Source organism: Solanum lycopersicum, chromosome 12 (genome assembly GCF_036512215.1).
Source record: "Solanum lycopersicum chromosome 12, SLM_r2.1".
Taxonomy (NCBI): Eukaryota; Viridiplantae; Streptophyta; class Magnoliopsida; order Solanales; family Solanaceae; genus Solanum; species Solanum lycopersicum.
Genome location: NC_090811.1, coordinates 59761631 through 59784173, shown reverse-complemented (window position 1 = coordinate 59784173; position 22543 = coordinate 59761631). Strand labels below are relative to the sequence as shown.

Below are 22543 nucleotides of genomic sequence, written 5' to 3'. Positions count from 1 at the left end.
TTTAACATCACTGTCTCCTCTCCACCGCGTCAACATCTCCGATTCCACCCTTGAACATCCGCTTCGTACTCTCATACCATCCACATAGTATTTTGCTAGATTACATATAAACGGTCTTGATTAAATTTTTTTTACTTGATGAAGAAACACTAAAAAATAAGTGAAAGACCCATTAATTTTTCAACAAAACATTGTCCTTCTTACCAAACACACATTTAGTTACCAACCTTTCTCCCCTATAAATAAGTACCATATCTAGACTTGAAGTTTATTCACTTAAAAAATAAAATCCTTCATTGAATGATGAAGCTAAAGTTTTCAACTTTGCTTTTGGTGGCACTTGTTCTTACTTCTTTCCTCATTCCAGCCACTATTGCTGGTTCAGGTAATTTATATATATTCAATAAAACTCTTGATATAAATACCTTATTTCAGTAAAAAATTATTGATTTTGATCGAACTCATAATTTTGAATTCAGTTATAATCACTTATAATTGTTACTTTTCAATTTGAAATCCATAAAATTAAATTTGTAGCTCCGCCTTTACATTTACAAACCATCTTATCTTTTACTAATATTTTTGATCTATAGCCAAAATATTCTTTATTTTTGAAATTCAAGAATGCACACATTAATTTTTAGAAAAATTATTGTACACTCACTCTTCCAAGATAGCATATAATTATCAATTACATATTTAAGGAAGAGACTACATTAGATTACCCCTTATTTTCAATATTTTCTTGGACATATAAGGAGGACCATACACTATGTATGTTTAGTTTTTCGTGTTCTTATCTTAATAAGAAGTGGTTATGTTTTTGCTCGTAGAGTTTTGTGATTCAAAGTGCAACTTTAGGTGTTCAAAGGCAGGACGACAGGACAGATGCTTAAAGTATTGTGGAATATGTTGTGCAGAGTGTCATTGTGTTCCTTCTGGAACAAGTGGAAACAAAGATGAGTGTCCTTGCTATAGGGACAAGAAAAACTCTAAGGGAGGGCCTAAATGTCCTTAAATTTACTCAATCTTTTCCCCTAATTGTTGTTTGTCAAACACAAATATAGAGGCACAAATCCTTGATATGCCATGTTTGTCATGAAATAAGGCTGATTACAATAATAATAATAATAATAATAATAATAATAATAATAATAATAAAAACCAATAAGTGAACAAATGGGGGGTTCTTTTGAATATTTTATTTTATGTTGTTCAATCTGTTGAGCTTTTATAACTTGTTTGAATATTTATTAACAATGGTATTTCATAGTTTATTTTATTTGTTATTTAAATTTTAAGAAAAAGACATGTATCTCATTCTGTAACTCAAGTTTCAGGGACAAATGTTTTCTATTAATATTTAAGGGTCTTAGTAACCTCATAAAAATATCAAAATTAAATATATGGATAAACTCGTTTAATGAAACACTAGAGCGAATATAAGGGCGTGGTGCGTATCAAATTATTCGATCAATCACATCTAATCAAAACTAAATTTGGGACTTTGATAATGAATTATACCAGATATACTGTATGTGGGCTTTTATTTCTTGAATTGTGAAATTGACGGTAAATAATTAAAGAGCAAATTACAGAAATTATATATTTTTAAGGCAAATTATAATCTATTTTTTAAAAGTTTATAATTATAAAAATTATTTAAAATTGATACAATAATATAAACGTTGATACATTAATCTAACACGTGAGATACACTAATCTGATGCGCGAGATACATTTTGTACATGATACACTAATCTGATGCGCTAGATATACTAATTTGATGCACGAGATATACTAATATGATGCGTAAGATACACTAATGTGATGCGCGAGATACATTAATATGATGGGAAAAAATGAGAAATTTTGGAAATTTGTAAAACTTATAAGGGATAATGATAGTAAGTTAACTAAAAGATGGGATTTTCGGGGCAAAATTTACTAAATATCTAGGTTATGCTATTTATAATTATTTCTTCTTTGTTATAAAAATCAGTTACAATTTTTAAATTAATTAATAATCGAGAAATAAAACACTTAATTTATACTCCTTAATTTTAATTAAATTCATAATTAGTAACTAATAGTGTGCTATTAACATACTTGAATAATTAAATTAAGTTATTTGGCCGGCTACACCACGCACCATCATGAAATATTGCATCAAAGGTATAATTAATTTTTTCACGTATTATTACTGTGATAATGGATAGGTTTATCCTCGAATTTTAATAAACGGTACGTCTATATCCTCCGTTATACTTTGCGTCCACATAAGTCCCTGTTATCCAATAATAGGTGCACATATACCCCTCACTAACGGACCCTTCATTTTTTACACGTGTCTTAATCCTATTGAACTACCCGTTTGACTCCTTTTTTAACCCATAAACCAACCATCCGCCCCACAATCCACTAACCCAACCAATTTCCTCTAAAAGGAATTAATTAGACCCAAACTAATCCATGAATCCTAATTAATTTGGGTGCTACTGTGTGTAATTTGAATCTTGGTGCATTTGATCCAGATGTTCAAACAAAAATATTACCAGGGGCAACCATCTCTCAAGGATGAGGTGATGAAAATCATGCCGGTTCAAAAGCACACCCGTGCCGAACAGAGAACCAGATTCAAGGCGTTTGTTGTTGTAGGTGACGATAATGGTCACGTTGGTTTGCAGTGGCGTAGCCACAATTGTATCAGGGTGTTCAATTAGACACCATTCATCGAAATATTATACCAAATATACGAGTAAAATATTAAATTAAGTGGCTAAATAATATATTTTAGACACATTTGATACAATACTATGATGTACTCTAGTGGTTTCAGGCGTCTTAAAAGAGTAAAGATACACAAATTTAAAGTGTTTGTGTGTTCGACTTTCACTAGTAGCAATTTTTTCCCACTTTTTAAGAAGAACAGATTCACTTTAACACTTGGACATTGTTTATGAAAATCCTAGCTCCGCCATTATTGATTTGGGTGTTAAGTGCTAGAAGGAAGTCGCTACTGCCATTCGTGGAGGAATTATATTGGCTAAGCTATAATTAATTTGGGTTTTTATTTAGCGCGGATGGTTGGTTTATGAGTTAAAAAAAGGAATCAAACGGATAGTTCAGTAGGATTAAGACACGTGTAAAAATGAGAGGTATATGTGTACGTATAATTGAATGACAGGGACTTATGTGGATGCAAAGTATAAGAGAGGGTATAGACGCAAAGTATATAAGAGGGTATAGATGCATCATTTATTAGAGTACAGGGGTATATCTGTTCCTTTTCCCTTTATTATTTGAAGGCGGAATGGTCTGGTGAACAGTTGTACTTGTATGAGTTTATATTGTGAATCCTTTTACTTAATAGTTTATCAACTAAATCCTTAAACTCAATAAAATACAATATATCGAACCCCTCTGACCACCACTAATCAGACTTATATAGCATTTAAATGGTTGAGTTGACATAAGAGAGTGGCTACACGCATGAGAAGGCGGGTGAACTGCATTTTAAATTTTAAAAATATTTTAAAGTATAATATTCAAATGAAAAAAATTAAAAACTAAAATAATAAATCAAAAAAAAGAAAAAATGAATTTTAGAAAAGGTCATCCTCTTCCTTTAACTCCAGCCGCCATCTTCGTTCTTGCCCTATTCATTTTTCCTTCTTCTATACATTTCTTATCAACTTTAGCAGTATATTGACATCTCATTGTCGTCACATACAAGTTGTTATTACTGAAGGGAGAAAGCGACGTTGATTTTATGGGGATGCTCTTCGCCTCATCAGAGTCTACTAATTCAAAGTGGAGTAAGAGAAAGGCGACACTGATCCTTTTTCACTAGATCGGGAGGCGGCGAGGGGATTTATTGGTTACAACGGAGAGGACGAAGAAGAGAGACGGTCCATGGTGGGTCGCAGGAGTCGCCAGTGATGTTTTGTCTTAGGATTACTAATTTTGTGGAGATTGGAGAAAGAGAAAAGGAAACTAGTGAAGTTAGCAACGGAGATGGAGACCTGCAGGTCTTGCCGGCAAGAAAAACAGTGGCGGCAATGACTTTGCCGGTGAATTTAGATTTACACTGTTGAATAGGTGTGGAGTCCCAAAATTTAATAAATTTAAAATCTATTATTTTATGTTTTATTTAATAAAACTTTTTTTGATAATTTTAAAAATAAATAATAAAGATATTTATGACATGTAATTAATTTATGTAACATGAATATGACATGTTATTGATTCAAGGCTAGTGAATTACACACATAACGAGAATGCTTTGAAAATATTCGTTTGATTGAGTTTAAGGGTTTACTTGGTAAATAGTTAAGTAGAAGGGTTTATAATACAAACGCATACAAGTACAGGGGTCTACCAGACCATTTTGCCTTATTTGAATATAAAATAGTTTTGAGTTCAATTTCAATTAAATATGTCACACATCTTTTATTTTTTTTTACAATTATTGAGGATATGACGGGTTTTAAAAAATATTTTTTTTGGTAGAGTCGCCACTTGAAATTGAGGTTTTTAGGTGTTCTAAGTCACCAGATAGTTCTTAGTTTAAAATAAAATAAAAACTCTTTTTTTTGTTTTGGTCTACGAAAAACAGAGATTGGGTAAGGAATTCTATTGACCGGAGGAAAGGTATGAGGCACCCCCGAGTCCCGTGCTTCTAGCACGCTCGCTTTATTAACTTATATTTGGCTAAGATAATTTATTTATTTATTTTAGATAAAAGTGGAAAATTGTATTAATTACTATTTAAATTATTTTTTGTTGGCCTAAGAGCGTAACCGCACACAAGACTCTTCTTTTTAGAAAAGAATACACACCAAGGATGTAACTGAACACATGATGGTATTTGAAATTTTATTTTATTTTTTTAAAAAAAAACACAATAATTAATTACTCTTTTTTTTATAAAAAAAAATAATGATAAAAATGCATGAAAGAAAATGGTGCAACATATAGATCAAGAAATAATTAGTATTTATTTATTTATTATTATTAAAAAATTTCTAGCATTTATATTTATTGTTTTACCAAAAGAAAAAAAAAATAAGTTTTACTACTAGACAATGACAACAAAAGAAGAAAAAAAAAAGAAAAAACTTTTACAAAATTACAATTAAACACTCTTTTAAACCAAATATATACTAGTTCTAATTTTTTTTATATTGATGAAAATTTAAGAAATGATCAATTTGGTAATTTTTTTTTATATATAAAATGACTATCTTGACTTATTTGATAGAAGATTGCAAAATAACAAATTTTCTACTTGTTACATTATCAAGTCAAATTAGTCGAATTTGTATTTTTACTTTGATAGTCAAATCAAATATTTATATAAGAGATTTTTTTTTTAAAAAAAGATCATATATATATATATATATATATATATATATATATATATATATATATATTTGCAAAAATAGCTAGATTTGCATTTTTCTTTTGTTACAAAAATGACCAAATTAAACCCTTTTGCAAAAATGACTAGTTTTACATTTTTTTTTCTTTTTTTTTCTTAAGTTCGTTTTTCAAAAAGAAAGTTACCAAAAACTAAAAAATTGCGATTGTTATATTTTATTTTATTTTATTTTTACCTTTTTTTTTACTTACTAAAGCTAACATTTAAACTAAATATGATTAATAATATGTATGTACATCATAACAAACACAATCATATGAGAAACACAATAAAATAAATTAATAAAAATATACAAACTAAATAACATAAAGATAAACATAATTCTACGAGAATCATAATAAACTTAGCAAAAAAATCAACATTTTTTCTAAAAAAAAAACATAAAAAGAACATAAACATTAATTCAAGATTACATTGAAATGTAAGAAGAAATACCTAGAGTTGATGACAAACAAATAATAGAAGCAAATTCAATTGAATTTCCAAGACAACCCAAGAGAAATATCTTCCTTTTTTTTTTTAAGAAGAAGAAATTCTTTTTAAAGTTTTTTTCCTTGCAATTTTCTTTCTATCTTTTTCTCTTTTCCTTCTCCTCCTCCTATCTTTTGGAAAAAGAAGGGAGTTTAAATAGGTGTTCAACATTAAACCTTCTACTTTTCTTGAAAATTTAAGAGCCAATGCATGCATTGAACTCTTTGTTTTCTCAAGGTGCCACTCAAGATGACCAATGAATTTTTTATTTTTTTTTAATTTTTGTTTTAAGAAAAATCAGATTAATTGAATGATTCATTTGCCCTTTTGAGATTACCCTTTTACTTTTTTCATTAATTGAATATAGTTATATGGGTCATCAGAAAACAATAGGCCCAAATATCATTTAGATGACCCATTACTTTTAGGGCAACTTTCACATATAGCAAACAAAAAATTCATATTTGTATGCTATAACAAACTTTGCATAATTGCGCTCTATAGCAAACATAAAAACTGTATAATTCGCTATACATATACAAGTGTATAATTCGCTGGCCTAAAATTGTATAATTCGCTGGCCTATGTCGCTGCAATTGTATAATTAGCTTTGCATACAGTTGAATCGAATTAAAATGTATGTATATTGCATAATTATAAGTGTATAGCAAGAAGATATATGTTTTTCTCGCTTTATACAAAAACAGAAACACAATATATACACTTCTGTTGTATAAAGCTAGAAAAAATTGTACTTCACTGCAGTTGTATGATTCTTTGGCCTTTTTCTCTGCAATATTTGAAGTAAAATGTTTGTAAATTATATAATTAAGTGTATAACACGAAGATATACATTTTTGCATGTGTATATACAATTTTCTCTCGCTTTATACAAAACAGAAATTATACACTTCTGTGTATAAAGCGAGAGAGTCGAGAATTGGAGAGTGGCGAGCAAGACTTTTGGAAGAGAGACGCCTGACAAATTTTTGTCAACGTTTGCTATGGAGCACAATTAAATCAAACCCTAGCTATTCCATTTAATTTTATTAGTTTGCTATTATATACAATTTTCCTTACTTTTATTCATTGTTTGAATAATAGTTAATGGGTCATCTGAAAATAAAAGGCCCAAATGTCATGTAGATGACCCATTTCTTTTATTCATTGTTTGAATAATAGCTGATGGGTCATCTGAAAAAATCTAAAATAGGCCCAAATGTTGACCCATTTCATGAAGACCCAAACAAATTGATCCACTAACACAAAATCTAAATATCTAAACAATTTTAAAGATCAAACATAACAAAATAATGCAGAAAAAATAAATAAAAAATAATAAACATAAAATGAATAAAATAATAAAAAAAATAATAATAATAATACTTCAAGCAAATTATCAACATGATAAACTTAAAGAACATTAATAATACAAATTCGACATCAAACGACTTATATGGTCAAACGAAAAAAGATAATGATGAATTTGGATAAAGATTGAGAGGAGGGGGGGGGGGGGGGAGGAAAGATTGACATAATTTCTGGGTAAATAAAGGTCGTCGGAAAACTTTGCCCGAAAATTATTTGACGGATTTTGAACTTAAAATTTATATCAAATGATAGCCCTTGAAGAGCTCTACACATTTATGTAAAGGGTTTGGGATGAGAATGACCGGAACTTTATAAATCAAAGGAAAAAAGTAAAAATTAATGTTTGGTTTTCCTTGGATCTACGGAGTTTGGCTATAGATATGGATGAAAGGTTTGTAGATTTAGGTAGAGGAGGGTGAAAGGAAAAGATGTAAAATTTTAAAGATTTTTTCGGCCAAAAAGGTGGTGGCCACCGTGCTGTGATGGTGACAGCGGTGGTTGGCCGGTAGCATGGTAGTAAGGGGAAGAAGAAAAATATAAAAAAAATAAAAAAATGCTATTTTTTTGGAGTTTTGTATTTGTGTTTGGGTCCAATAATAGGCCTTGGATCAAAATATCATGAATGGTTGAGATTCAATCTTGACCATTTCTATTGATCGGGTCAAAATCAATTGGGCCATCAAAATTGATCTAAATCAATCCAATTTAAACAAAATTGGTCATTTTAGCCAATAAAATAATAAAAACAAACACCCAAAATACAAATAAAAATAAAATTCCTTACTAAAATATTATAGGAGTAAAATAAACACGTCAAAAGTTAGGTGTTCACAGCATGCCCCTCTTTGCTTGGAAACATGAAGAGTTTTCGAGCAAAGAAAGTGAACGAAGTGGCTAATTTTTGACTGTTTCAAACTCCGATGAAGCCATTTTGAAAAAGATGACCGAACCTTCTTCAGAGATTGCCTACATATCCTTAATTAAAAGGAAATCAGATCAGTGTAGTTCTAGAAACTTTGATAGCCGAAACTATCAGAAACAATAGCCAAAAGATTGCTTCATATTGCTTGTCATCATCTACTACCTATAGTTACAAAGAAAAAAAGTTAGAGAACTATGTCTCTCTACATTATAAATGTTACAAGATCCCTAATTGATGTATCTTCTTAGGATCTTGTCTAGATCTTTCACTTTCTCTCTGCATTATCTTTAAGATCGATCTTCATGTTGTCTTGGCGGCTGGTGAATCATTCTTAAGTTCATGTTTTAACTTGAGTTGGTTGTTGAAACTCAAAACTCAAGATCACAAAATGAAGAACCCATGAAGAATATGTTTCCTTTAGAATAAATGAAACATATGAGAATCTTGAACTAGGAAGTATAATCCTAGAATGAATAGGTTAAGTGAGGCGTGTTGCCCTGAGAGTTCCAAATAAGACGCATTGTCCTAAGATTGGATAAAGCCCCAAAATGTGAATAGGGTGAGTATAACCTATGAATGTTGGTGCGTATTGCTCCAGATATGCATCTGGTGCGTATTGCCCATGAATAGAGAATTGATATGTATTGCATGTGAATAAGGACTGGTGCGCACTACACATAAATTCAGTCTGGTGCGTATTGAACATGAACACAGGATGGTGCGTATTGCCCATGAATAAATGATGTGTGCTTGTTGCACGAAATTGAGATTGGTGCGTATTGCACGAAATTTAGACAGGTGTGTATTGCACATGAACAAAAGATGGTGTGTATTTCCCATGAATAAAGGATGTGTGTGTTTTGCACGAAATTCATATTGATGCGTATTGCACATGAATTCCAATTGGTGCGTATTGCCCATAATTAAAGGATGTGTGCTTGTTGCACGGAATTCAGATTGGTGCGTATTGCACGAAATTCAGACAAGTGCGTATTGCATATGAACAAAGAATGGTGCGTATTGCCCATGAATGAAGGACATGTGCATATTTCACGGAATTCAGATTGGAGCGTAATTCCCGAAACTCTCGCATTAATAGGCAAAAATGCGAGTAGAATGAAATGAAACACAAAAAATTTGAAGACTTTGGAGATCTTCCTTTTCGTGATGTTTAAAGTGGTGGTTGGTTGTGTCCTTGGTTCTCCAACGACTTGACCATACTCACGACCAATTTCTCCAACTCTACTACAACTCCTTGGTTAAGCACCTTTGAAGCTCCCTCTTTATTAACCAAAGGCCTTGATCTTTTGGTACTACCAAATATCATGGTGCGAGTGATGTCCAAAGAATGATGACCTTTATGAATTTTTAGTGAAGTTCTGAGGTGTTTTTCGTCCTTGCTCAATGGCTTGACAACTCAGATACTCAGCTTTACTTTTGGAAACCCGTAGTAAGCTAGTGTTTGGCCATAGATATTCAAATATTTTTGGCAAATATTATTTGGATGAAAATTTGGGTGAAATTTTACCATGGGTTTGGCCATAGAATTTGAGAAACATATTTCATTTTTTTAAGAAATATGATTTATACCCATAAGTTTTTAAAACTATCAAACTAACCATAAATTTGTATTACATAGCATAATAGAAGTCTCATGTAACAATATTTATGACTTCCGCAACAAATTAACAAGAATCATTACAGTAAATATTCGTATAGTGAAAAGGTCTTGGTACTAATCATGATAATGAAAATACAACTAATATAAATTCGGGAAAAAAAAGAGAAGAAAACAAAAGGAAATAAATATTGCAATCACTGAAGAACCTATACTTTCTCTCTGAAAGAGTTCAACCTATTCTTTAATATAATCTTCCCACATTTTATGAACAATCTCTTCTCGATGAGCTTGCATTTCCGAATCAGATGATCGAGAAGATGAAGCGATGTTGTTTCCCTGAGCCAATAGTTCGTCACTTTCATCAACAACCATATCATCATTTTCATATTCATTGAATATTCCATCACTACTTTGGTGTTCATGTAAAAAATTATGCAATACAGCGCAAACAATTACTATTTTCACTTGCATGTCACATTCATAATTGTTCATGCCTTGTCTTAGTATTCTGAATCTACTTTTCCACGCACCAAAAGTTCTTTCAATTACATTGCGCAGAGAAGCATGTCTATAGTTAAATAGCTCTTTTCCATTCTTAGGCTCTCTTTCACTTTCTCGGTAGTCCTGCAAATGATAGTGCATTCCTTTGAATGGAGCTAAAAATCCTCTTGTGTTCCATAGACCAGCATCAACAACGTAATATTTATCTACCAAAATAAAATATTGAGTAAATTTTCTTATATTGAGTAAAAATAGAGCTACTAATTTATATACCATGTGATGGAAATGGAAAGTTGGCCGATGAGTCAAGAATTGCATTCTCAAGCACTTTACTATCATGGGCAGTACCCTCCCAGCCTGCTGCGATAAAGGTGAACCTCATGTCAAAATCGCATGCACATAAAACATTTTGTGAAGTATTTCCTTTACGATTACGATATGCTTGTTGCTTATTTCTTGGGACTTCCCCTTGAATATATGTTCCATCAATTGCACCAATACAATCCTATCAAAAGGCAAACATAAATATTATCAACTGTAGCAACAACACCATTAGAGAATACACTCCTAATTTTATATTTTTAGTTGAAAAGAATGTTCGAAAAGTCAGTTTACCTTGAACCAAGGCCAAAAGCGATTGTTGTGGCGAATTTTTGCATGTACACCGATCATATTTTTTAGATATACATATGTTGGCGCCAACTGACAAAGTGCTTCAGCAACTCTTCTAACATGGCGGTTAATTGTCTCGAGTAAATGTTGAAAACATTCACTTACTGATCGTTGACTATCATTACGTGCAACAACAGTTAGGAAAATAGCTACAGACTCCATTAATAGAACATGTGTGGTTCTACCATCAGATGATAACAAATTATTTTGTCTTATTACTTTGATAAGATGCTCAAATGTTTCAGGATAAAAACGCATAGATTCATACATACGCATACGATGTCCCCGAAGTAGATCAACAACCCATGCCATACCAGGTCTAGATGTATGCTGCGGTTGGCGAGATAATAGCCTACTTTCTCGTACAACCTGTTCAGTATGATCAACTATAGCACAAAACATAATGTAATCGTCACTGTCACTGTCTGAACTAGTGGTATCACTACTGGAAATGCTCATAATTTTTCAACTTAATATTACACTTGAAAGGATGGGTCACTAACACTTGAAAATCAAATATGAATCATGAGTATCCCTTAATATGTCGTAACTCTTCAAAAGGTTGATCTACTGATCAACACTTAAACCTGAGAAAACCACAAAAACATATGTGAGAAGATGTATAAAAGACAAAGATACACTGAAAAAAAGATGTTCTAGAATTAAGAAGATTTTAATAAATGAAACTAAACATACATAGAAGATAACATATGTACATCTCATAAATTTTTTTGAAAACTCATTCATTAAAAAGAAAGTTAATAACACATAAGAAGTCATTACACAAATATTCATGTCTACATCACAACGAAGTGCAACAGAAATAATTAACTTTGATGTTTTAATTTACGCATTAGACTATAATATAACACCATGAAAATAACGCAAGGCTTAATCTTTTTGCAAGTCTTTAAACCATTCAACTTGATTTTTTTCAGTCATGTGAACAAATATCTTGCGAAAGCTGGGGTTAAGCAAGTAAGTCACAGCTGGTGAAAAACTTTTGTTAACTAAATCATGTTTTTCCAAAATAAATTGTAAGTGAACGGTGACAGCTGCCTCAGAGTAGACATCAATTTCATTTTCTTTTGCTGCTCGTTCTTGTTCCTCTTCCTGCTTTCTTCTTTCTTTTGCTTCTGCTTTGTTTCTTTTCCACTCCAAGTGTTCTCTAAAGTAATCATGGGATTGGTTAAAATTTGTAGCACGACCTTTTTTTACGACGCGTAGATGTTCCACCCTCAGAAGGTTCTAAAGTTCTCTTTACACTACCAGAACCACTACCAGTATTTCGAGACATAGGTTGACATGTGTTTACAGTAGCAACATGCTCATCATCACCATCAAAAGGTTCATACTCCTCAACAATAACTTCATTTGACTTTGGTGGAAGATTAGGATTTGTACTATACATGACATGGTCCCCGGTAGCAAATGAGTTTCCAAAAATTTCATCCAGTGTGTCATAATCTTTAAGACCATGGTATCTGTACTTGGAAATATATATTTTCTTCTTTTTCTTTTGCTGAGAAAAAAATGAACATAATGTTAGCTCGATATGTGTAAAGGTAGAATATAAGTACTTTTGTTATCTCCCAAACTTACCGCTACATGCTCCGACCAAATATGAGATGGACATGTAATTGTGTTAGTTGTAGGGTTCCATCCATATCCAGAGCAAGAACTAAGGAGATCCTTGAAGGTTTTTGTGTCTTCCCTTAATCGTTGAATCTTTTACTTAATTCTCTCATCATCAAACTTATCTCGATTTCCAATTTTCTCAAAAAACTCTTTCCTAACTTCTATTAATCGTGGACCACTGATGGCATAACCTTTAAATCTGGACTTCCTCGCGTCATCATACAAGACACTTATAAGGATAGATGTTTCTTCATCAGTCCATTTATCAGCCGCTGAACCACGTGATTTATTCATTTTTTTACGTTTCTACAATACAACATCAACATGACAACACATCATATGCATAACTTAATTTTTTTTAGAGTGCACAAAATTTGAAAGCATGTCTTTACTAAAAATGAAAGACCTACGAACACGATTGAAAGTATATTACCCTATTAACCGGAAAAGGTGAAGTCATAGAGTTCTCGTCAGAAATCTCAAAACTAGCTTCAGGAATAATGGACATTACAAAACTTAACAAACAAGCCCGAAAAATTAGTTGCGCCAGTCGAATGAAAAAATAAAACACAAGGAGAAAATATTTTTATCGTTCGTAACTCTTAAACCTAGACAAGAGAAGATATTCATAAAAATCAATTCAAGCAAGTTCAATCTAAACAAAATTCACTATAAGAAAAAATATGTAGATTTTTACAAATTACCTTCAATTTGTTTCTCCAGTGAGTACTGCCACAAAGCTTTTGGTTGTTCAACTAATTTTTTGGATAAATATAGACCATGTATGTATATGCAGATGGGAGATAATTTAATTGAGGTAGTTGGCAAATGGGAGATAATTTAATTGAGGTAGTTTGCAGATGGGAGATAATTGAATTGGTTGGTATTAATAAATATATTATTTTTGTAAAATAAAAAGTTAAGGGTAAAAATTAAATTTTTAAAACTTTCCAAATAATGAAATTTGGCCCAAATACTAGTTTTTTCTAGTATTTGGAAATTTGGAAAATTTGCCAAATAATAAAAAAGTGTATGGACAAACAAAATTTGCCAAGTTTTTCCCAAAGTTTTACTTGCAACATTTATGGACAAACGGGCCCTAAGTTTTGCACTCTTTACTTTGTTTTGTCAAGAGATTATATCAAAAAGAGAAAAAAAATATCAAACTTAAGAGTATGAAAGATTGGATCAAAAAGACTTTAAACTTAATGAAGGATATTCCTTTAAAAATGAGAAAGAGAACTTATCTGGAGGAATATGTCGACTTTGATTGAACCATGACATGCACTTGGACTTTCCCCCTGATCCATTTGAGTTTTTTAGTTCTCAAAATCTGAGTCATCATCAATTGATTTATGTGCCCTTTATGCAGAGGTGTCGAGAAATGATCATCTTTGTAGATTTCATTCATGGTGTTCTCTCCCTTTATCTTAAGGTGCCCGTAGGATTTTCACCTATAAGATTTTATTATTATTTTTTCCGTCTTATGATGCCTATGAAGGTTTTCACCGATAAGACTCTCTCTCTCTTTTTTACTTACTTATGGTACCCCCAAGGGTTTTCACTCATAAGTTTTTTTTCTTTTTTTTTTCCGATGTTGCCTTTGATGATTAATATCATTTTCAGATTTGATCAAAAAGTCGGTTGCCAAAATAAACAGAATTACAATCTGACATTATTCTATATATATATATATATAAACAATGCCCCAATTTTTTGTAAATACTGGAAAACTGATTTTTTTATATGACCGAACCCGTAAAGGTTTTCCTACGTATCCTTTTGGAGTCAGGTCAAACGTAGTTCAAAATTTTTCAAAGAGAGATTTTTTTAAGAGTTGCCTTTGTTCTTTCAACCCCAAACTTGTCGCATAACCTTAGAATGCATTAGATGTAGTATCTTTTGACTGAATCTGCATTAACAACTATGCCCGCGATTTTTCCTTCCACATCAGTAAGGTGCAGGGCTCCTTTTGACAATACTTCCTTGATAAGATATGGACCTTGCAAATTTGGGGTAAACTTTCCCTTGGCTTCTTGTTGTTGCGGGAGAATGCGCTTTAAGACCATTTGACCTACTTCAAAGTGTCTTGGGTGCACCTTTTTGTTGTATGCACGAGCCATCCTTTGCTGATAAAGCTGACCTAAACAGACAGATGTCAATCGTTTCTCATCTATTAATGCGAGTTGCTCTAGTCGGGTTTTGACCCATTCAGTATCTTCAATTTCAGCCTCGATAATAATTCGAAGAGATGGAATTTTGACTTCCGCTGGAATCACAACCTCAGTTCCATACACCAGTAAATAAGGAGTTGCACCAATCAAGTTGCGCACTGTTGTGCGATATCCTAAAAGTGCAAAAGGCAGCTTCTCATGCCATTGTTTAGTGCCTTGAACCATCCTTCTGAGAATCTTTTTGATATTCTTGTTGGCTGCCTCCACAACTTCTTTGGCTTTTGGTTGGTATGGAGTAGAATTGTGGTGCACAATTTTGAACTGCTCGCATATCTCCTTCATCAGATTACTATTGATGTTTGCAGCATTAGCTGTGATGATAGCTCTTGGGATACCAAATCGACAAATAATGTTTGAATGAACAAAATCCAAGACCGCTTTCTTAGTGACTGCTTTGAAAGTTATCGCCTCCACCCATTTGGTGAAGTAATCAATTGCAACCAAAATGAATCGATGTCCATTAGAGTATTTTGGATCAATTGGTCCAATTACATCCATTCCCCATGCAACAAAGGGCCAAGGAGCAGCCATAGGGTGCAACTCTGAATGAGGTGAATGAATGAGATCTCCATGGATTTGACATTGATGACATTTTTTCACAAAGTGAAAGCAATCCCTTTCCATGGTAAGCCAATAATACCCCGCCCAGATTATCTTTTTTGCAAGGACATATCCGTTCATGTGTGGTCCACGTACCCCAGCGTGCACTTCATTCATAATTTTCTCGGCTTCTTCAACATCCAAACATCTCAATAAATTCAGATCTGGAGTTCGTTTATACAAAACATCCCCGCTTAAAAAGAAACCATTAGCCAAACGTCTAATAGTTCTTTTTGGATTCTGTTGGCATGTTCGGGCAATATCCATGTATTCAAAAAATTCTTGATGTCTGATTATCATGGCTCACCATCAGGTTCTTCTTCCACTGTATTACAATAGCCATGTTGGTCCCGAACTTGAATCTCTAATGGGGTGATGTAAGTGTTTCCAGGATAGGGAAGCATTGAGGCTCAAGTAGCCAAGGCATCGGCCAAATCATTATGAAACCTGGGGATGCATCTAAACTCGATGTACATGAACCTTTTGCTAAGATCTTCCACACATTGTCTACATGGAAGGATCTTGAGGTCTCGAGTTTTCCATTCGCCTTGAGCTTGTCGGATAAGCAAATCAGAATATCCTAACACAATTAATTCTTGCACACCCAAATCTATTGCCATATTGACAATTAATTCATACTCAGTCGTGTTATTTGTACAAAAGAAGCGAAGTTGAGCTGTTGCAGGGTAATGTTGCCCTGTGGGGGATATTAAAATTGCCCCAATCCCTGTGCCTTTTGTGTTGGTTGCTCCATAAAAGTACAATTGCCAGGCTTGATTTCCATTTGAACCTACTTCCTCAATTGAGTTAATCTCTTCATCTGGAAAATATGTAACCAATGGTTCGTAATCACTATTGACTGGGTTCTCTGCCAAGTGGTCTGCCAAAGCTTGGGCTTTCATTGCAGTGCGAATGACATATATAATGTCAAATTCAGTGAGCAAAATTTGCCATTTCGCGAGTCTGCCAGTTGACATTGGCTTCTGAAAGATGTACTTTAAAGTATACATCCTTGATATGAGGTTACGTTGTGTAGGACAATAAGTAACCTTAACTTTTGAGCTACCCAAGTTAGGGCACAACACGTCCTTTCCAAAAGCCTAATCCTTCCTTCCTGTAGCATTATGTTGCCCGAGAATACACCCAAAGGAATTATCTGTTACTGAAAGATATAGAAAGAGAGGCCTGTCAGGTTCAGGCGGTACCAACACGGAGGTGGGGGGGATGGACAAATACTCCTTGATTTTTTCAAAAGCTCTTTGACAATTTTATGTCCATCTGGCAGCAGCATCCTTCTTCAAAAGTTTGAAAATGGGCTCACATGTGGTTGCGAGTTGAGCAATAAACCTGTTGATGTAGTTCAACCTCTCAAGTAGACTCATGACTTCGGTCTTATTTTTTGGGGATGGAAAGTCTCGAATGACTTTTATTTTGGAGGGATCCAATTCGATTCCCCTTCTACTGACAATAAAACCCAGAAGTTTTCCAAATGGAACTCCAAATGCACATTTTGCTGGATTAATCTTGAGGTAATATCTTTGCACTCTTTCCAAGAATTTTCTCAGATCTTGCACATGATCAACTTGTGTTTTTGATTTGATGATTACGTCATCAACGTATACTTCAATTTATTTATGCATCATATCATGGAATAAGTTCCCCATGGAGTGGCGAAAGCAATTTTCTCAGTGTCCTCTTCGTCCATCAAGATTTAATGATAGCCCGCATAACAGTCCACAAAAGATTTCATCTCCTGTTTTGCACAATTATCAACTAGGATGTGGATATTTGGCAAGGAAAGTTGTCTTTTGGACTAGCCTTGTTCAAATCCCGATAGTTAACACAACCTCTTGTCTTTCCATCATTTTTCGGCACAGGAACAACATTTTCCAACCAAGTAGTGTAACGAATAACTTGTATCACCTTTGCATTCAGTTGTTTCATTATTTCTTCCATGATTTTTTCACTCACATCCCATTAAAAATTTCTTCTTTTCTGTTGGACAGGTGGAAAATCAGGATAAACAGGCAACTTATGAACCACTAAATCAACACTCAAACCTGGCATGTCATCATAAGACCAAGCAAATACATCTTTATATTCAAAGAAAAGTTGTATTATTGCCTCTCTAATTTCCTGATCGATATGTAAACTTATTTTTATCAGAACTTCCCAAATTGATTGTCTTAGTTTCACTAAGATTAGGCTTTGGTTTGTGCTCAAACTGTTCCAGTTCCCTATTAATTTCCCTAAAAGCCTCTTCTTCATCATATTCCACCCCTTGACTTGGTGATTCAAGAATAAATAACTCTTTGAAATCAGGGAGTGAATTTCGCATGCATGTCATGTTATCAAAGCCATCATTTATAGAACTGAAAACTAGAGAATAAGAATTAAGGGAGGAAAAAATACATAATTTACTATGAAACTGAAATTTCATTTCATTGACATCAAACAAGGACAATAGGGTTGACAATAACAAAATATGTTGAACTATTCGGGCCACAACCCTGAAATAATAAAATACAAAAGAGTAGCAAAACAAGCTACCACGACTCCTTTCTTATAGGGAAAGGAGTGGCTTCCCAATTGCTTAACCCAACACCTGAGCCCACGAGCTGCATACTGGTATGACTTATACCTTCACCAACTTGGAACATATTTACTTCACAAAACAACTGACTGAGATCCTCAATAACTCCTTCAGTGTCTTCAATAGTGATTAAATCTTTCAATTCTTGACCCTGAGGTTTGATAAAAGAATGATAAATATAGAGAATCATTTGTGGAAACGACCAATCAATCCTTTTATGGTTCATCTTCATTTCTCTTGCTTTGTTTGTATCCAAGGCTAGAGGTGCCTTGGTTTCCTAAGAGAGTAATGGGATCCACGATTCCTTGCAAATATACTCCCAAACCTTTACCGGGTTGATAACCATATTTGAGCATCGTCATTGCTACCATTGAAGCAGAAGAAGAGATACATGATTGGATGATAGATTCTCCTTCTTTAAAGTGATCGACTGATACAATCTCCAAAGACTAGTAAACAATAGAATCACATCCTTCCTTCGCCTCAATGTATGGGACGGATGAATATCTGTAAATAGGTGAATCATCTTCCCCATGAACAGTGATTTCCTGATTGTTGTATTCAAACTTGACAACTTGCTGTGGAGTTGATGGGACAGCTCGAGCCATGTGGATCCATGGCCTCCCTAGTAGAAAATTATAAGATGTTTCCATATCCATTACTTGGAACACAATCATAAAGTCTACTGTCCCAATTGTCATGCTTAACTTGATTTCACCAATGGTATCCCTCCTTGAGCCGTCATAAGCTCGCACAAATACATTACTGGGGCAAATTCTGTCAGTGTTAACTTTCAAGCTTTGAAGCGTAGAAAGAGGAAATATGTCTACTCCTGACCCTCCATCTATCATGACCCTCTTTACATAGTAACCTTCACATGTCACTATAAGATGCAAAGCTTTGTTGTGTCCAGCTCCCTCCTTGGGCAACTCTCATTAGTGAAAGTTTCTCCAACTGATTTACTATGGTCTCTTTTGGCACATGTGCTTCATTCAAAACCTTATTCAACACAAGACAATGTTCTTCTGAGTGCAAAAGTAGAGACAACAGTGAAATATGTGCAGGCGTCTTCTTCAATTGATCCACGACAGAGTAATCTGGAACCTTAAGTTTTTTAAGAAATCCTACATTTTCTTCTTCAGTAACTGCTTTCTTTAGTGGTACTTGAATATTTTCAGTCATCTTCCCTTTTCTTAATTCTTCTAGAGAATAACATCTTCCTGAGCGTGTCAAACCCCCCGCTTCATCAACTTCTTCGACAATCTCATTTCCTCGATAAACCACTGCGGTTTTGTTATAGTTCCAAGGGACAACCTTTGAATCAATTACTGGAAGCTGTTGGACGGGCTTAACAAAAATAGGCTCTTTCAACTTGGTCAAGCCACTTTGGTCATGTTGTGTTAATGAAAAGCCTTTTGATACATACAACTTTGGCATATCTTCTCGAACTTCAATCCCCTTTGAAACCCCCGGGATGCACAAGACTTTGGTGTCAAGATTGACACCTTCCACACTCAGAGATGGAACTGGTTTTAAACTCTTCATTGACTTGTCTTCTTCTCCAATCTTCCTAAACAACTTACCTATTTTGCTGAAGAGTTTGTACTCTTGATCATCACAAACCATACCCACTAAGTTGTTTTCAGCTGGAAGTGGGTTATTGGTCACATTGGGAGTGTTTTGATCATCTGTCACAACAACAACTCCATGCTCGATCAGCTTCTCTATTGCTCCCTTCAAGGTCCAACAATTATCAGTGTTGTTTCCTGGCGCTCCTGAATGGTATTCATATCTTTCATTAGCTTGGAAACCTGGAGCATTTGGATTCAGACGATGTGGTGGGATACACTCAATCGCTCCTATATTTCTTAACTTTTGAAACAAGCTGGAGTACGACTCTTCCACTGGAGTGAATTTCTTTTTTTGTGCTTGATCTTGAGCATAATTCGGCATAAGAGGAGAGTTGTAAGGGACCTTATAGGGTGGCCGTTGTGGGAGAAAGTTTCCTTGAGATGGGCCCCGAAAATGTGGGCGATTGGGAGGATGCACATATGACTGAGAATTTAAGACCGTTTACGGAGATGGAGATACTGGATATTAAGAGGCATAAGGGTAGTAATGCTGAGGATAGCTAAGTTGTCTTTGAACTGATGTGTAAGGACAATTAGACTTTCTCTGAGATCCACTTGACCTTGATGCCAGTGAAATAACTTCTTCTTTCCTTTTACGATTTCCAAAACTTGTTGAACCACCTTGAATGTCCTGTGTGGTAGCTTTGATTGTTGCCTCGATCACGATCCTTCCTTCTTTGAGACCACTTTTGACCATTTCCCCAATTTTGATTGTTGTGTGAAACGGTCTTCCCATTGCGACTGTGAGGTGGTGGAAGTAGTCAGGATTTTGAGCCTCTTTGAAGATATCAACCAATTCTTGCTCATTTAATGGGGGATTGACTCGGGCTGCATGTTCCCTTTATTTGATAGCATATTCTCTGAAGTTTTCACTTGTTTTTTTCTTGTATTGGAGAGTGTATTACGATCTGGCATAATATCAACATTGTACTGAAATTGTCTAACAAAATCTTGAGTCATATCATCCCATATGTGCCAGTGGAAAATCTCTTGGACGATAAACCATTCTAAGGCAACACCAGTCAGGCTCTCACCAAAATAAGTCATGAGCAATTCTTCTTTACCCCCTGCACGCCGAAGGTGATTACAATATCTCTTAAGGTGGGTTATGGGATCACCGTGTCCATCATACTTATCAAACTTAGGGGTTTTGAACCCAGGTGGAAGGTAGACATTTGGGAACATACACAAGTCTTTGGATGCGGCACTTTTGTGCCTTCCTAACCCTTGCATGCTCTTCATGTGTTGCTCGATGCTTTTCATTTTTTTCAACATTTCTTCTTGCTCTGAGCCTGGAGTGGGCCTCTCAACATCAATGTGGGAGCCAAATTGAACAGAGTTAGGGCCCCCAAATACTATTCCAAAAGTATAGTACTCCGGATGAGTGGTGAACTTAGTACTACTCCGGATGAGTGGTGAACTTTCCCTCTTGAGCTGCTCTTTGCGTCACAGTCGGTTGTGGGAGTGTATAAACCGGTGCAGCTTTTGTGACAATGGGAGTATTCAAGAATGGCATGCCTTGAGGACGTGTTGTTATGGCCCAGCCCCACAATTATACAAAGGACCATACGCTGGAGGGAAGAAAGGTTCTGATATTGGAACCTAACAAGATGAAGATCGGATACTAGTGATCTCAGGAAAACAAGGAATAGACGTTGGTGGTTCTTGTCCATTGGACCAGGCTTGCCACAATTATGGCATAATATGTCTCAACATCCGATTATGTTCAACAGTGACTGTCTCACTTGTTGTTGAATCAATTGGAGTATCCGTTGGATTCACCATAGTTTCAGTATTGATTGTCATTGACGCTCTTACCTTAGACCTGGTAAAGAACGGGTGCTCTACCAGTTTACCACAAACCAATTACCGAGAGCTAACTAGAGTTAATGTGAAATGAACAAACTTATTAGGGGTTAGACAATTTTATAAATCAATCACACACTTATTAATAACATAGTAACATGGGTTCAGAAGGCCATTGTTTCATCCCATCTTTGCTTTGCTTATTGTCCTTTTTTTTGGAAAAAGAAAAAGTTTTGAAAAAGAAATTCTGATCGGACCCTTAAGAGGTTGGCTGTTACTGCATGAATCAGATCATTATGTAGTTCAAAGATTTAAACAACTCCAAAAGATTAATTTGGAATTCATTCGCCAAAACATCAAGAAAGCAACAAAATCAAAAGGTTTAAACACAACCTGAATCAACATAATTTCCTTAAACACCAAATCTTAAACTGAAAACCAAGTCTTTCAACAAACAAAATGAAACGAACAACAAAAAAACAAATAAAACTTCTCTTCAATCTTCATCACTTTCTTGGGGTTTTTCTTTTTTTCCTCCCAAGGTCTCGTACAAATTCGGCAACACCTTTGGCAGATGGAGAACAATGGTTCGTGCTTGCTCAGCCACTTCTTGATCATTCATACGACGCTGATTTTTAATAACATAGGAGGTTTGCTCTGCTAATTGATGAACTGGATGTCTAGTCGTTCCCATGTTTTGATGACAGTAGTTTAACAAAGCTTGATCATCACCCAAATTATTTCTCAAGAGGGCCTCTCGCGCTTCTATTGCTTCAAGTTGATGGCGAAGTATTGCTCTCTCGATGATCAGTTGTCTTTCCAACACGATCTTTCTTTCTCAAATTTTTCCTTATGGCTAAGTTCTCCCTTTTGATAGTGCACGACCTCTTCGGATGCCACTAAGTCCCTCTTCAATCGAGAGATCTCAAAACTCTGCTCCTTTTTTATCTGTCGTGCCAAATGGATTCTACTATGCATTTCTTCCTCCAAACGGGCTAATCTTACCTCTGCATGCTTCAATTCTCCTTCCATATCTTGCA

General features: G+C 34.4%; 4 protein-coding genes across 4 annotated transcripts; 1 reads left to right on the top strand and 3 right to left on the bottom strand.

Annotated features, from left to right (window-relative positions):
* The first annotated feature begins 225 nt into the window (after nt 1-225).
* LOC101254978 (peamaclein-like) lies at nt 226-1277 on the top strand. The gene is made up of 2 exons (XM_004252248.5): nt 226-385; nt 834-1277. Exons 1-2 carry the CDS (start codon nt 301-303, stop codon nt 1016-1018), a joined length of 270 nt encoding a protein of 89 aa, XP_004252296.1. The 5' UTR covers nt 226-300; the 3' UTR covers nt 1019-1277.
* Nucleotides 1278-9923: 8646 nt separating this feature from the next.
* LOC101246516 (protein ANTAGONIST OF LIKE HETEROCHROMATIN PROTEIN 1-like) lies at nt 9924-13365 on the bottom strand. Its single transcript, XM_026028754.2, has 4 exons — nt 12604-13365; nt 10945-12523; nt 10603-10834; nt 9924-10535 (listed from the first exon to the last, which is right to left on the bottom strand). The coding sequence occupies exons 2-4, from the start codon at nt 11458-11460 to the stop codon at nt 10063-10065; spliced, it is 1221 nt and encodes a 406-aa protein (XP_025884539.2). The 5' UTR covers nt 11461-12523; nt 12604-13365; the 3' UTR covers nt 9924-10062.
* A 2518-nt stretch (nt 13366-15883) lies between these two features.
* LOC109119086 (uncharacterized) lies at nt 15884-16450 on the bottom strand. The gene has a single exon (XM_019211406.1). It carries the CDS (start codon nt 16448-16450, stop codon nt 15884-15886), a length of 567 nt encoding a protein of 188 aa, XP_019066951.1.
* A 2489-nt stretch (nt 16451-18939) lies between these two features.
* On the bottom strand, nt 18940-20433 carry LOC101245629 (uncharacterized). Its single transcript, XM_010316137.1, has 2 exons — nt 20215-20433; nt 18940-20121 (listed from the first exon to the last, which is right to left on the bottom strand). Exons 1-2 carry the CDS (start codon nt 20431-20433, stop codon nt 18940-18942), a joined length of 1401 nt encoding a protein of 466 aa, XP_010314439.1.
* Nucleotides 20434-22543: the final 2110 nt, after the last annotated feature.